General features: G+C 46.3%; 1 protein-coding gene across 1 annotated transcript; it reads right to left on the reverse strand.

Moving 5' to 3' along the window:
- Window positions 1–22: 22 nt before the first annotated feature.
- TTC32 (tetratricopeptide repeat domain 32) lies at window positions 23–11,432 on the reverse strand. The gene is made up of 3 exons (XM_038751437.1): window positions 11,152–11,432; window positions 6,911–7,077; window positions 23–483 (listed from the first exon to the last, which is right to left on the reverse strand). The coding sequence occupies exons 1-3, from the start codon at window positions 11,316–11,318 to the stop codon at window positions 356–358; spliced, it is 462 nt and encodes a 153-aa protein (XP_038607365.1). The 5' UTR covers window positions 11,319–11,432; the 3' UTR covers window positions 23–355.
- Between the last annotated feature and the right edge of the window lie 4,399 nt (window positions 11,433–15,831).

Below are 15,831 nucleotides of genomic sequence, written 5' to 3' on the forward strand. Positions count from 1 at the left end.
GAAGCACAAAACCATGAGACCCAAATATTTAATTATAAATTTCAAAATATAAGTATTAACTTCAATTTGAATTAACTGATGTGCTGAACTCATGCTAATTTGTTAAATAAAATACCATACATTTTAATTAGACCTTTAATTTCAACTATTTCTTTATAACACATTTTTTAAAAATAAGGTATAACTTAAGGTATAACAAAAAAAAGCAATAACTTTTTTCCAAATTGATAACAGTTATTCTAATAATTTGTTTTACAATCATACTGTGCATACACATTTTCAGACTTTTGATTAATTCAAAAAGTAATGAAATCAGATGAAGGAAACAATAAAGAGTTCACTTGAGTTGGAACTTTCAATAGCTTCGTCTTTGTTTTTCTTCTTTGTCTAGAATAGTCTGTTTTAAACTCACGGTAGCATCTTGAAATCCAGGGTTTAGATCTAATACTTTTCTGAAATCTCTCAGAGCTTCATCATACTGTCCTGTCCCATTGACACGTCCCAACCCCAGAAAAGAGGAAAAATATTAAACATTTTCTTATCTAAATCTCTGGCATATAACTCAATATCTGTTCACCTCCTTCATGCTGTTGCTGACTCCCAAGCTAAGTTTGTTCTTTCAAAAAGGCTCCAAAGAAGTGCTTTTACTAGAGTAGTCACACAGTTTCATTGTCCCTAACAATGGATTTTTGTTTACTGTGACGTCATTGGTATTTAAATTGTTTTAAAAGCATAATATCACAGTATCAAAAAATTCAGCAAAATTTCAACAAAGAAAAATGAACTTAAGTTTATACCCATTTTTAATATTCAGCAAAAAACTGTATTAATTGAACTAGAAAAGCACTAGTGGACAGGGCACTGGCCTGGGAGTCAGAAGGACCTGGGTTCTAGTCCTAACTCTGCCTCATCTATATGACCTTGGGAAGGTCACAACTTCTCTGCCTTAGTTACTTCATCTGTAAAATGAGGACTGAGACTGTGAGCCTCGTGTGGGGCACGGACTGTAACCAACCTGAGTAACTTACCTACCCCAGTGCTTAGTACAGCGCTTGCTTACAGTACATAGTAAGCATTCAACAAATACCGTAAAAAATAACAAAGAAACCTTTACCAAGTGGCAAACTCTATAGAAGGCAGCATTTTGAACATTCCTCAATACTAGTGCTCTCTGGTCAGACTGATTTCCCCATGGGAAATGCTTTCAGCCAGCAGAAATTGACAGAGATTGGGAGAGGTTGGAGTCTTCTTGTGGGGTTAGTAAAGTTCTCAGCATCCTCCGGCTCTCTAATACCATTGAGGACTTCTGTTAGGAATGAAAGCTACTAAGAGCTTCACAGCTGGTGGGAAGACAGGATTAAGAATGATAGACATTTAAGGTGGATATGATAAGGGGAAAAAGTACAGTAGTCGGCTCCCTCGCCCCACTGATGACCACTCTTTGCAATCCATTCTCAGGCTTCTGTAGAGACTGAATTCCCAATTCTGAGACTTTCGTTAGGCATTTATATTGATTTAACACCCATCCCTGGGCAGCACTATCTTATAGTTAAGCAGAATTTTTGACTAACCACCAGTCCATCAACATACTAGATAACAAAGATTTTACTGTACCTCAAATAAGGACACTCCCTACTCCTGGAAACACTAACTTTAACTTCCCTGACATGTTCCTCTCCTGGTTCTATCTTTCTGGGCACTACTCAGTCTTTCATAGGCTCTTCCTTGGCCTCCCGTCTCTTAAATGTGAGACTCCCTCAGGGCTCGGTTCCGGGTCCCCTTGTATTTTCCATATACACTCACTCCTTTGGAGAACTCATTCATGTCTACAGCTTCAAATGGCATCCCTACATGGAAGACTCCCTTCTTTGTATCTTCAGCCCTGACCCCTCTTCTCTGCAATCTCACATTTAGACCAGCCTTCAATAAATCTCTACCTGAATGTCCCATCGACACCTCAAACTCAATATGTCCAAAACTGAATTCTTCATCTTCCCAGTCAAACCATCTCCTCCCCTGGACTTTCCCATCACTACTGACACCATCACCATTCTCTCTGCCTAATAAGCCCACAACCTAGGCTTTATTTTTAACTCATCTCTCTCTTTCAACCCACATGCTTATTCAGTCAATCACCAAATCCTGTTTGTTCTATTTTCACGGCATCTCCACGATCTGCTCCTTCCTCTCGATCCACTTTTCGGTCCACTTCTATTCTCACTCCCTCCCAGGGTGTCAATTACCATCTCTATACAGATGATTCCCAAATCTACATCTCCAACCCTGATCCCTCTCCATCTCTGCAGTCTCACATTTCTTCTTGCCTTCAAAATATCTCTACTTGGATGTCCCACCAACACCTCAAAGTTAACATGTCATAAACAGACCTCCTTATCTTTCCACCCAAACCCTGTCCTCCCCCTGACTTTCCCATCACTATAGACAACACAATCAATCTTACTGTATCACAAGCCCATAACCTTGGTGTTATCCTTGTCTCATCTCTCTCATTCAACCACATAGTCAATCTATCCCTAATTTCTTTTGATTCAACCTTCACAACATCGCTCAACTCCACCCTTGTCTCTCTATTCAAACTGCTACCCTGTTAATCCAAGCACTTACTGCCTTGATTACTAGTTTCAGCCTCCATGACGACCTCCTTGCCTCCTGTATCTCCCCAGTCCAGTTCATACTTCACTCTGCTGCCTGGCTCATTTTTCCACAAAAATGTTCAGTCCACGTTTCTCCAACTACTCAAGAACCTCCAGTGGTTGCCCATCACTTCCACATCAGACTCCTTACCATCAGCTTTAAAGCACTCCATCATCTTACCCCCTCTTACATCAGCTTGCTGCTCTCTCACTACAACCTGGCCTGCACACTTCCTCCTCTAATGCCAACCTACTCACTGTACCTTGATCTCATCTGTCTCACCATGGACCTTGTGCCCATATCCTGCTTCTGGCCTGGAACACCCTCCATCCTCAAATCCGACAGATAACTGCTCTCCCCACCTTCAAAGCTTATTGTAGGCACATCTCCTCATCTTAAGCTCATCTCCTTAAGCGCTTTACTAAGCACTCTGCACACAGTAAGTGCTCAATAAATACGACTGAATGAATGAAATCTCCTCCAAGAGGCCTTCCCTAAGCCCTCATTACCATTTTTTCCATTCCCTTCTGTGTCACCCTGATTTCCTCCCTTTATTCACTCCTTCCATGGCACTTATGTACATGTCTATAATTTATTTATTTATATTAATGCCTCACTCCCCTTCTACACTTTGAGCTCATGGTGGATGGGGAATGTACCTATCAACTCTGCTACAGTGTACTCTTCTAAGTGTTTAGTACACTACTCTTCACACAGTAAATGCTCAATAAATACAACTGATTAGTCCAAACTGCCACCATGCCAACTGCCACACCTCTCTCACTGCAATCCAACTTGTACACTTTGCTCCCTTAACAACCTATTCACTGTACCTTGATCTCATTTCTCGCACAATCAAGCCCTCATTCATGCCCTTTCTCCCACTTCATATCTGAAATGTCTCCATTCTCCCCATCTTCAAAACCATACTAAAATAAAAATCACAGCTCCTCTGGGAACACTTCCCTGACTAATCTCACAACCCTCTAGCTTCCCTTCCTACTGCATCATCACCTAAGCACTTGAGACCGTACACACTAAGCACTTAGGTACTCACCTCAACTCCCACCTCCAGACTACCTGTGTCTACAGCCTTGTATTGTGGTGCTTTCCCTCTCTGTAATTTAACATCCACCTCCTCTGCTGGAATGTGAGCCACTTGAAGATGGAGATCATATCTACTTTATTGTACTCTCCCAAGTTCTCAGTACAGCATTCTGCACACAGTAAGTACTCAAATTATATATTATAAATTATTTATTTATATGAATGTCTTCCCCTCTAGACTGTAAGCTCACTGTGGGCAGGGAACATGTCTACCAACTCTGTTATATTGTACTCTCCCAAGTCTTGGTACAGTGCTCTGCACACAGTAGGTGTTTGATAAATACCATTGGTGTTGATGAGGATAAACACATACCACGTATTGAATGACTGACCTGAAGTTTCAGGAGATAGGGTTTGGTTTTGCCACCTGACTTCTGAATGGCTCAGGAGCCCATCCAACTGATAGATGTAGTCTAAGCTTGCTAATGGCTACACTGTCCTCACTTCGCTTCCAGCTGGCCCAGGCACTGGGGAATGCCTTGAGGGCCTCCACGGCAATGATAATAATAACAATAATGGCATTTGTTAAGCGTTTACTATGTGCCAAGCACCGTTCTAAGCACTGATAGGAAGGTGGAAGGCAAGGTTGAGACCTGGAAAAATCTGAAATACTTTCTGTCATTTGATGGGACATCTGAATTCTGTCTGCTCAGCACTTAACCCACTGAGGGTTAAATTGGCTCTTTTCATTCATTCATTCAATCGTATTTACTCAGCGCTTACTGTGTGCAGAGCAATGTACTAAGCACTTAGAAAGTACAATGTAGCAATAAAGGGAAACAATCCCTGCCCACAATGGGCTTACAGTCTGCGGGGGTGGGGTGGGGAAGATGGGACAACTCAATGCCAACTCTCTCCTCGACCCCCTCCAATCTGGCTTCCATCCCCTACATTCCATGGAAACTGCCCTCTCAAAGATCACCAATGACATCCTGCTTGCCAAATCCAATGGCTCATACTCTATCCTAATCCTCCTTGACCTCTCAGCTGCCTTCGACACTGTGGACCACCCCCTTCTCCTCAACACGCTATCCAACCTTGGCTTCACAGACTCCATCCTCTCCTGGTTCTCCTCTTATCTCTCTGGCCATTCATTCTCAGTCTCTTTGCAGGCTCCTCTTCCCCCTCCCATCCCTTTACTGTAGGGGTTCCTCAAGATTCAGTTCCTGGTCCCCTTCTGTTCTCGATCTACACTCACTCCCTTGGTGACCTCATTCGTTCCCACGGCTTCAACTATCATCTCTACGCTGATGACACCCAAATCTACATCTCTGCCCCTGCTCTCTCTCCCTCCCTCCAGGCTTGCATCTCCTCCTGCCTTCAAGAAATCTCCATCTGGATGTCTGCCCGCCACCTAAAACTCAACATGTCCAAGACTGAACTCCTTGTCTTCCCTCCCACACCCTGCCCTCTCCCTGACTTTCCCATCACTGTTGATGGCACTACCATCCTTCCCGTCTCACAAGCCCGCAAAATTGGTGTCATCCTCGACTCTGCTCTCTCGTTCACCCCTCACATCCAAGCCGTCACCAAAACCTGGCGGTCTCACCTCCGCAACGCTGCCAAGATCCAACCTTTCCTCTCCATACAAACCGCTACCCTGCTTGTTCAAGCTCTCATCCTATCCCGTCTGGATTACTGTATCAGCCTCCTCTCCAATCTCCCATCTTCCTGTCTCTCCCGACTTCAATCCATACTTCACGCCACTGCCCGAACTGTCTTTGTCCAGAAACGCTCTGGGTATGTTACTCCCCTCCTCAAAAATCTCAAGTGGCTACCAATCAACCTACGCATCAGGCAGAAACTCCTTACCCTCGGCTTCAAGGCTCTCCATCACCTCGCCCCCTTCTCCTCACCTCCCTTCTCTCCTTCTCCAGCCCAGCCCGCACCCTCTGCTCCTCTGCCGCTAATCTCCTCACCGTGCCTCGTTCTCGCCTATCCCACCGTCGACTCCCGGCCCACGTCATCCCCCTGGCCTGGAATGCCCTCCCTCCACACATCCGCCAAGCTAGCTCTCTTCCTCCCTTCAAGGCCTTACTGAGAGCTCACCTCCTCCAGGAGGCCTTCCCAGACTGAGCTCCCTCCTTCCTCTCCCCCTCCTCCGCCCTCCATCCCCCCCGCCTTACCTCCTTCCCCTCCCCACAGCACCTGTATATATGTATGTATGTATTTATTACTCTATTTATTTTATTTTGTTAATATGTTTTGTTTTGTTCTCTGTCTCCCCCTTCTAGACTGTGAGCCCACTGCTGGGTAGGGACCGTCTCTATAAGTTGCCAACTTGTACTTCCAACTTGTACAGTGCTCTGCACACAGTAAGCACTCAATAAATACGATTGAATGAATGACATCAAAACAAGTAAACAGGCATCAATAATGAATAAATATAATTATAGATATATACATATATACATAAATGCTGTGGGGTGGCAGGGCCTGGGGGAGGGGGAGGAAAGCAAAGGGGGCGTAGTGTGGAACTAAGTCTGGAAATAAATCTTAGTCTGGAAATAAATACGTAAATTATTACGTATTTATTACTCTATTTATTTTATTTGTACATATTTATTTTATTTTGTTAATATGTTTTGTTTTGTTCTCTGTCTCCCCCTTCTAGACTGTGAGCCCACTGTTGGGTAGGGACCGTCTCTATATGTTGCCAACTTGTACTTCCCAAGCGCTTAGTACAGTGCTCTGCACACAGTAAGTGCTCAATAAATATGACTGAATGAATGAAACCAAAACAAGTAAACAGGCATCAATAATGAATAAATATAATTATAGATATATACATACATACATAAATTCTGTGGGGTGGCAGGGCCTGGGGAAGGGGGAGGAAAGCAAAGGGGGCTTAGTGTGGAAATAAGTCTGGAATGAAAGGCCTCTTGGAGGAGGTGCACCTTCAGTAGGGCTTTGAAGTTGGGGCGGGGGGGAGTGATTGTTTGGCGGATTTGAGGCTCTTGTGTACTATTAAGTCATCTTCCCAGCAAAAATATCCTGCAAAATTGTGCTAGCCCCATTTAATGAAGCCACTAAAAGACTAGAAAAGCCTGACCCATGTCCTCCACAAAATCAATCATCAGCAGAACTGGGGAATGTGGGACCAGGGAAAATCAACATACAAGATTGGAATATGTGTTTTTCTTACCCAGTCTATATAAGATCAATCCTCTGTTATAATATGGGACCTCAAAGTTGGGTTGGGCCTCTATGGCAGATGAGTAGTCATCAATAGCTTCATCAAAATCGACCTTGAAATATTTGATTTGCCCCCTGTTGTTAAAAGCAGTAGCCAAATCCTCAGGGGTGCATTTGCTTAAACCAAAAGAGAAAAATCCAATTAATAAATCAGCATGGGAAATAGAACTTCACAAAGTGCAGTATAGGTATATAGAAAGTTAAGATGAGAAAAACATTTAAGCTGATCAAATGTAGTTTCTTAAAAGACACAAACTTTATCTGCGGTAGCTGACTTTTAATTAAAAATAAGAAAAGCAAAGATTTAAGAAATTAATGCTGTTTCCATTTGGAGAAGTTATGTGCATCTTAATAATAATAATAATTATTATTATGGTATTTGTTATGCGCTTACTACATGTCAAGCACTGTTCTAAGCACTAGGGTACATACAAGGTGATCAGGTTGTCCCATGTGGGGCTCACAGCCTTAATCCCCATTTTACAGATGAGGTACCTGAGGCACAGAGAAGTTAAGTAACTTGCCCACGGTCACACAGCAGACAAGTCTAGAGCCAGGACTAGAACCCACATCCTCTTAAAGTTCCACCAGTATTACACAATAATTTGTTAAGTTTATTGTGGGATGATTTCATTCATTCATTTATCGAGTGCATAATTTAGTAGAGTAGCATGAAATGGATTAGAAATTGATTATTCTGATGGTACTGACACCTGTCTACTTGTTTTGTTGTCTGTCTCCTCCTTCTAGACTGTGAGCCCACTGTTGGGTAGGGGCCATCTCTATATGTTGTCGATTTGTACTTCCCAAGCGCTTAGTACAGTGCTTGGATAGGATAAGGCAGGGAGAGTATTTTTTCCTAAGAGACAGAGAATGCTTTCTGATTGGCAGGCAAGACTGCTTAATTGACAGCTGCTATCTAGGCGTTCTGGGTTCTTATTATGTCCTCCTCTCTCTGACAAGAGCCCACCCTAGGTGGTAGCAAAGTGACAGAACAGAATTGGGAACAAAAAGCAATTGGTCAGTCGGTCAACCAACGTCTTTTATCTGGCTCAGAGGCAGGGTCTGTTTCCCAAAATGTTGTTTTCAAAAATGTCCTGGCTGTGTTTAAATCCCCACTGACATAAGGCTGAGCTCAAACATTGGCAAAAAAAAAGAATAGTATTTATTGGGTGCTTAGTGTGTGCAGTGCCCTAGAGGAGCAGAAAAGTGACTTGCCCAAGGTCATACAGCAGACAAGTGACAGGGCGGGGATTAGAACTCAGATCCTCTGACTCCCAGGCTCTTTCCACTAAAACATACTGATCACCTTCTAGACTGTTAACTCCTCCCTCTAGACTGAAAGCACCTTGTTGCCAGGGTACATGCCTGCCAACACTGGAAGCTGTGCTCTAGTAGATAGAGCACAGGCCTGGGCGTCAGAAGGACCTGGGTTCTATTCCCGTCTCTGCCACTTGTCTGTCGCGTGACCTTGGGCAAGTCACTTAACTTCTCTATACCTCATATTACCTCATCTGTAAAATGGGGATTAAGACCGTGAACCCCATGTGGGACAGGGACTGTGTCCAACCTGATTAGCCTGTATCTACCCCAGCACTTAGAACAATGCTTGACACACAATAAGTGCTCAACAAATACCAAAAAACCCCAAAACACTTAGTACCTTACTCTCCCAAGTGCTTAGTACAGTGCACTGCCCACAGTAAGTGCTCATTAAAAACCATTGGTTAATTGATTGTTCTCCCTCCCTTTTGGATTATCAGCCCTGTTTGGGACAGGGACTGTAACCAACCTGATAATCTTGCATCTACTCCAGTGCTTCACACATAGTAAGTATTTAACAAATACCACAGTTATTACTACACACTTGAAAGAGTAAAGTAGAAGACATGATCCCTGTGCTCAAGGAGCTCACAATCTAGCATGAGTGACAGATCCTAAAATCAGTTATAGATAGGAGAAAGCAATGGATGCATGTCTATGGGGTGAGTATCTACCTTCTTAGGTGATGGCAAAAGTGCTAAAGTGGAAATGGTTGAGGGAATTCTATCTTAATCCTCCTCGACCTCTCAGCTGCCTTCGACACTGTGGACCACCCCCTTCTCCTCAACACGCTATCCAACCTTGGCTTCACAGACTCCGTCCTCTCCTGGTTCTCCTCTTATCTCTCCAGTTGTTCATTCTCAGTTTCTTTTGCAGGCTCCTCCTCCCGCTCCCATCCCCTTACTGTGGGGGTTCCCCAAAGTTCAGTTCTCGGTCCCCTTCATTCTCGATCTACACTCACTCCCTTGGTGACCTCATTCACTCCCACGGCTTCAACTATCATCTCTACGCTGATGACACCCAAATCTACATCTCTGCCCCTGCTCTCACCCCTTCCCTCTAGGCTCGCATCTCCTCCTGCCTTCAGGACATCTCCATCTGGATGTCCGCCCGCCATCTAAAACTCAATATGTCCAAGACTGAACTCCTTGTCTTCCCTCCCAAACCCTGCCCTCTCCCTGACTTTCCCATCACTGTTGACAGCACTACCATCCTTCCCATCTCACAAGCCCGCAACCTTGGTGTCATCCTCGACTCCGCTCTCTCTTTCACCCCTCACATCCAAGCCATCACCAAAACCTGCCGGTCTCACCTCCGCAACGCTGCCAAGATCCGCCCTTTCCTCTCTATCCAAACCGCTACCCTGCTCGTTCAAGCTCTCATCCTATCCCGTCTGGACTACTGCATCAGCCTCCTCTCTGATCTCCCATCCTCGTGTCTCTCCCCACTTCAATCCATACTTCACGCCGCTGCCCGGATTGTCTTTGTCCAGAAACGCTCTGGGCATGTTACTCCCCTCCTCAAAAATCTCCAGTGGCTACCAATCAACCTAAGCATCAGGCAGAAACTCCTCACCCTCGGCTTCAAGGCTGTCCATCACCTCACCCCCTCCTACCTCACCTCCTTTCTCTTCTTCTCCAGCCCAGCCCGCACCCTCCGTTCCTCTGCTGCTAATCTCCTCACCGTGCCTCGTTCTTGCCTGTCCCACCGTCGACCCCTGGCCCACATCATCCCCCTGGCCTGGAATGCCCTCCCTCCCAACATCTGCCAAGCTAGCTCTCTTCCTCCCTTCAAGGCCCTGCTGAGAGCTCATCTCCTCCAGGAGGCCTTCCCAGACTGAGCCCCTTCCTTCCTTCCTCTCCCCCTCATCCTCCTCTCCATCCCCCCCCGTCTTACCTCCTTCCCTTCCCCACAGCATCTGTATATCTGTATATATGTTTGTACATATTTATTACTCTATTTCATCATCATCAATCGTATTTACTGAGCGCTTACTATGTGCAGAGCACTGTACTAAGCGCTTGGGAAGTACAAATTGGCAACATATAGAGACAGTCCCTACCCAACAGTGGGCTCACGGTCTAAAAGGGGGAGACAGAGAACAAAACCAAACATACTAACAAAATAAAATAAATAGAATAGATATGTACAAGTAAAATAAATAAATAGAGTAATAAATATGTACAAACATATACACATATATACAGGTGCTGTGAGGAAGGGAAGGAGGTAAGATGGGGGGATGGAGAGGGGGAGAGGAAGGGAGGGGCTCAGCCTGGGAAGGCCTCCTGGAGGAGGTGAGCTCTCAGGAGGGCCTTGAAGGGAAGAAGAGAGATAGCTTGGCGGATGGGCAGAGGGAGGGCATTCCAGGCCCGGGGGATGACGTGGGCCGGGGGTATTGTATTGTACAATACAATATTGTATTGTATTAGATAATTAGAGAATTATCTTATAGAAGCAGCGTGGCTCACTGGAAAGAGCCCGGGCTTTGGAGTCAGAGGTCACGGGTTCAAATCCCAGCTCCTCCAACTGTCAGCTGTGTGACTTTGGGCAAGTCACTTCACTGGGCCTCAGTTCCCTCATCTGTCAAATGGGGTTTAAGACTGTGAGCCCCCTGTGGGACAACCTGATCACCTTGTAACCTCCCCAGCGCTTAGAACAGTGCTTTGCACATAGTAAGCGCTTAACAAATGCCATCATTATCATTATTATTATTATTATTATTATTACTGTCCCACGCGCGTAATACGGTGGCCTGCGCAGAGTAAAGCGCTCAATAAATACGATCGATCGCACGCACTGAATCTCCCCAGCCCCGCCTCCCAGGGCCAAGGAAGTCCGGTTAGGCTCCCCCCTGGCAAGTTTTACCGCTTTCCGTGGACGGCTCGGGGGACGGGGGCGACGCCGCCGGCGCTGGAGCACCGGCAGATGTACTGCGAATACAGCCGCTCGGCTGTCTCGTAGTCGCCGTCTTGGAAGCGTGCGTGGGCGGCGGCCAGCGGCGAGTCCCCACCATTTTCCCGTTGTGGATCCATTGGGAGCAGGGGAGCCCGCCGGGAAGCCCCTCTCGACCGCGCAAGCGACGCTTTCGTCCTCTGGCGGGGCGGGACCGGGCTCCCGGAGGCCCGGATCTTTCCCGAGACTGAGGGAGGGCGGCGGTCCGTTGGCTGCCGGCCGCCCGGCCCGCCCCTCTCCGCCTCCCGGGGGCGGGTTTTCATCTAATTCGGGGCGGACTCCGCCTGCCCCCGCCGCGGGGTGTCGGCTTCAAAGAGAGCGAGTTTAGGCCCATTCGCTTGCGGTGCCAGCGGCCGTGAGAGAGGCGGCGGGGAAGAGAACCACCAGTGTTAACCGAAGCCGAAAGGAGCCCAGACCGTTGGCCAGTGGGGTCAAAGCCCCCCACCCGATTATCAGGCAGAAACTCCTCACCCTGGGCTTCAAGGCTGTCCATCCCCTCGCCCCCTCCTACCTCACCTCCCTTCTCTCCTTCTCCAGCCCAGCCCGCACCCTCCGCTCCTCTGCCGCTAATCTCCTCACCGTACCTCGTTCTCGCCTGTCCCGCCATCGACCCCCGGGCCTGGAATGCCCTCCCTCTGCCCATCCGCCAAGCTAGCCGTCTTCCTCCCTTCAAGGCCCTGTTGAGAGCTCACCTCCTCCAGGAGGCCTTCCCAGACTGAGCCCCTTCCTTCCTCTCCCCCTCGTCCCCCTCTCCATCCCCCTCGTCGTCTTACCTCCTTCCCTTCCCCACAGCACCTGTATATATGTATATATGTTTGTACATATTTATTACTTTATTTATTTATTTTACTTGTACATATCTATTCTATTTTATTTTGTAGTATGTTTGGTTTTGTCTCCTCCTTTTAGACTGTGAGCCCACTGTTGGGTAGGGACTGTCTCTATATGTTGCCAATTTGTACTTCCCAAGCGCTTAGCACAGTGCTGTGCACACAGTAAGCGCTCAATAAATACGATTGATGATGATGATGATGACCGTTTTTTCTCCCCCTCATCCATCCCCCTCATCTTACCTCCTTCCCTTCCCCACAGCACCTGGATATATGTATATATGTTTGTACATATTTATTACTCTATTTATTTATTTATTTATTTTACTTGTACATATCTATTCTATTTTATTTTGTAGTATGTTTGGTTTTGTCTCCCCCTTTTAGACTGTGAGCCCACTGTTGGGTAGGGACTGTCTCTATATGTTGCCAATTTGTACTTCCCAAGCGCTTAGTACAATGCTCTGCACACAGTAAGCGCTCAATAAATACGATAGATGATTATGATGATTACCGTTTTTTCTCGCCGGTTGACCGACCGACGGGCAAAGGCCTTCCTCTGTACATCGCCCTGCCCCCGATGAGCCTTGGCCAAGTGCAGACAGCCGCCGTGAGTCCCGGTGCCACACGCACCAGTGACATGGCTGAACGGTGCGCTTGCCCAGAGGCACCTCGGGCCCTGGTTTACGAAGATACCGGGGAAGGGAAAAACAACGCCGCGTTTGCCAAAAGGCCGAGGGTGGCTCGTGAAACAAGGAGACAGCAGCGAAAACAGGAACAGGCACTACAAACCCCAAACATGACAATCAATCGATCAGTGGTATTTATTGAGAGCACAGTTCTGCACAGTATAGGGACAGTTTTGGTGTGCCCAAAACGAGGCCGATTCCCCCCGGGCCTTTTCGGTCTCCCACACATACATCCATAAGTGAAATTCATCATCAGTGACGCTGTTTTTCTGTATGAAGGACAACAACGTCCCGATTAATCCAGACGTTATAGAGGCTGGACCTCTGATTCCTAAGCTAAGGGAGGGATCCGAATACATTCCCCGGCAGGCACCCATAGTCCCCATGCCCAGGGCCAGTGAATGCAGGGGCTGGCAGGGCTTAAGTCCGAGGCTCAGCCTACCTTGCCAAGAAAGCTGTTACTTGGGGCATTATGAAGATGTGTTCTCCAAACTGCCCCTGCAGGGCTATCTGGCCCTTAAAAGGGATGCAGACTTCTAAATGTGGGGAATGGGGTTGCCTGAGTGCTTGTGTGTTCCCAGGAGTTCCTTTAAAATCCTTGCTGCCTCACCTTTCTCCCCCTTCTCAGGCAGCCCACGGGTGCCAATCACCACCTATCCCCTCTTCCTCTCTGGGGAATAATTTTGTTGGTTTCTTGGTTGGGAGAAGTCATTAAACTGATAGTGACTATAACAGAAAAAAAAGAGCTGGAGAATGAGGTATCTAAAGTCTCCACGAGGCTGTTACTGTGTTACTCATGGGGGCTGCTTCACTGTGGAGTGTTATTCTGTCTGGGGGGGGGGGGGGAAGGGTACTCCTCACCACCCCCTTCCACTTCCCCCAAGCCGCCTTTGCTTTCAGAAGAGCAAACTACAGGGTGAAGTGTGAAGAGGAAAGAAGGAGGGCTGCTTTTAGACTGTGAGCCCACTGTTGGGTAGGGACTGTCTCTATATGTTTCCAACTTGTACTTCCCAAGCGCTTAGTACAGTGCTCTGCACACAGTAAGCGCTCAATAAATACGATTGTTGATAACCTGAAGTCCCACAGTTTCATCAAGCGGCCCCTGCACTTTCCCCTCCAGGCACAGCAGTGGGGCAGGGGCAGGGCAGAGTCAAGTTGGTGATCCTGGTTAAGTCCTACACATGATGTTATACCTCATAGGTCACCTGTGGGGGACCCACAAGACGGGTTAGACATGAGTCCATGCTGGGCCTCTGGTCTTGAGGTTGGCTATTTATAGAGGTTTAAAACATGTGTCTGAAAGTGCAACAATTTCAAAATCTGGATCCAGTGAGGAAAAATGAGTACTGAAGTCAGCCCGGGAGATAGCTTCAGGCATGGTTCGAATAGGAGAATTAAGTGTACTTAATACTGAGAAAGAGTGGGTCCTGGGAGTCCCAGGACCTGGGTTCTAATTTCAGCTGTCACTTACCTGCTGTGTGACCTTGGGCCTTGGCTTCCTCATCTGTAAAATGGGGATTAAGTTCCTGTTCTTCTTTTTAGAAAATGAACTCCATTGGGGTCAGGGATTGTGTCTGAGACCTGATTAATTTGGTACATTGTTTGGCCCCAGTTCTTAGCAAACATCACAAGTATTCTTATTATTACTTACAAATTATCATGCAAACCCCTGGGACGAGACTATACACAGACACAGATATACAAACCTGTACACAGCTGTCTGGATGGCAGAGAAAAGGCTGTTTGCAACACTTGTGGCTGCCAAACTACTTCCTGGGGAAGACACTCCGATGAAACCTCTGGAGCTGAGCCATTAGCAGTTCAAGGGTTGGAGGAAGGTAGTCGGTAAGGATAGAAAAATTTCTGGAGTCAGAAGTGATGATTTGGTACCTTGCACCTAGGTAGACAGGATATCTACTTTGGAAGAGGTGAGAGAAGCCATGATCGGAGGGCTCAGGCTCGTGGTTCAATACATAATTTGGAAAAAATTTAGCATTCTGGAATCTAGCCCAGTGCACTCAGAGCCAAAGGGAGATTTGAGTTTTTTGACTTGAATTTGATTTTATGCTCTTTTAATCGTGTATGAATTCAACTTCTGTCATCTGTTCTAATCAGAAATATCAATGACTGTTGTGGCTTTACTTACTACTTTGAATATCTCTCTAAATTAAATAAAAATATTTAATACCCTTTCCTATATAAAAGGGAAACCTATTGCTTATTGCAGTCTGGATCCTATAATCACATTGAGGGGGTTTCCTGAAAAGCAGCCACTATTGCTTCCAGCAAAAAGCAGGGCCAGAAAGTGGAACTTCAAATGATGGTTATGCCTTTCAGAAACTAACTTTAAGTCAAGGAATAGCAGTGACAATTTACCTGTTTTGTATCAGGATGCTCTAGCTGACAGAAAAGTGTCAGAGGCATGCAAGGCTAGGGACCTCAAGGTTCCAAAAACTGTTTGGCATGGAGAAATTCCTGATGGCTCCATGTTGTGGTCATTGTTCTATAAGCAGCATGACCTAGTGGAAAGAGCCTTGGCTTGAGAGTCAGAGGACCTAGGTTCTAATCCTGGCTCTGACACTTCTCTGGTGTGTGACCTTGGGGAAGTTACTTCACTTCTGTGCCTCAGTTCCCATATCTGCAAAATGGGGATTTAATATCTACTCCACCCCAGCCCTTTGGCTGCAAGCCCCATGTGGGGCAGGGACTGTGTCCAACCTGATTAACTTGTATCTACCCCAGTGCTTAGTACAGTGCTACAAATACTAAATGCTTAACAAATACCATAAAAAAAAGGTTTGGGGGCGTGCAAAAGTTTTTTGGGAAAAGTAATAAAAGATGCAGCATGATTCATTTGATATCTGCTCCCCCCAGCCCTTTGGCTGTGAGCCCCATGTGGGGCAGGGACTGTGTCCAACCTGATTACCTTGTATCTACCCCAGTGCTTAGTACAGTGCTACAAATACTAAATGCTTAACAAATACCATAAAAATGGCTTGGGGGCATGCAAAAGTTTTTTGGGAAAAGTAATAAAAGATGCAGCATGGTTCAGTGGAAAAAGCATAGGCTTGGGA

This window comes from Tachyglossus aculeatus, chromosome 9, assembly GCF_015852505.1.
Source record: "Tachyglossus aculeatus isolate mTacAcu1 chromosome 9, mTacAcu1.pri, whole genome shotgun sequence".
NCBI lineage: Eukaryota > Metazoa > Chordata > Mammalia > Monotremata > Tachyglossidae > Tachyglossus > Tachyglossus aculeatus.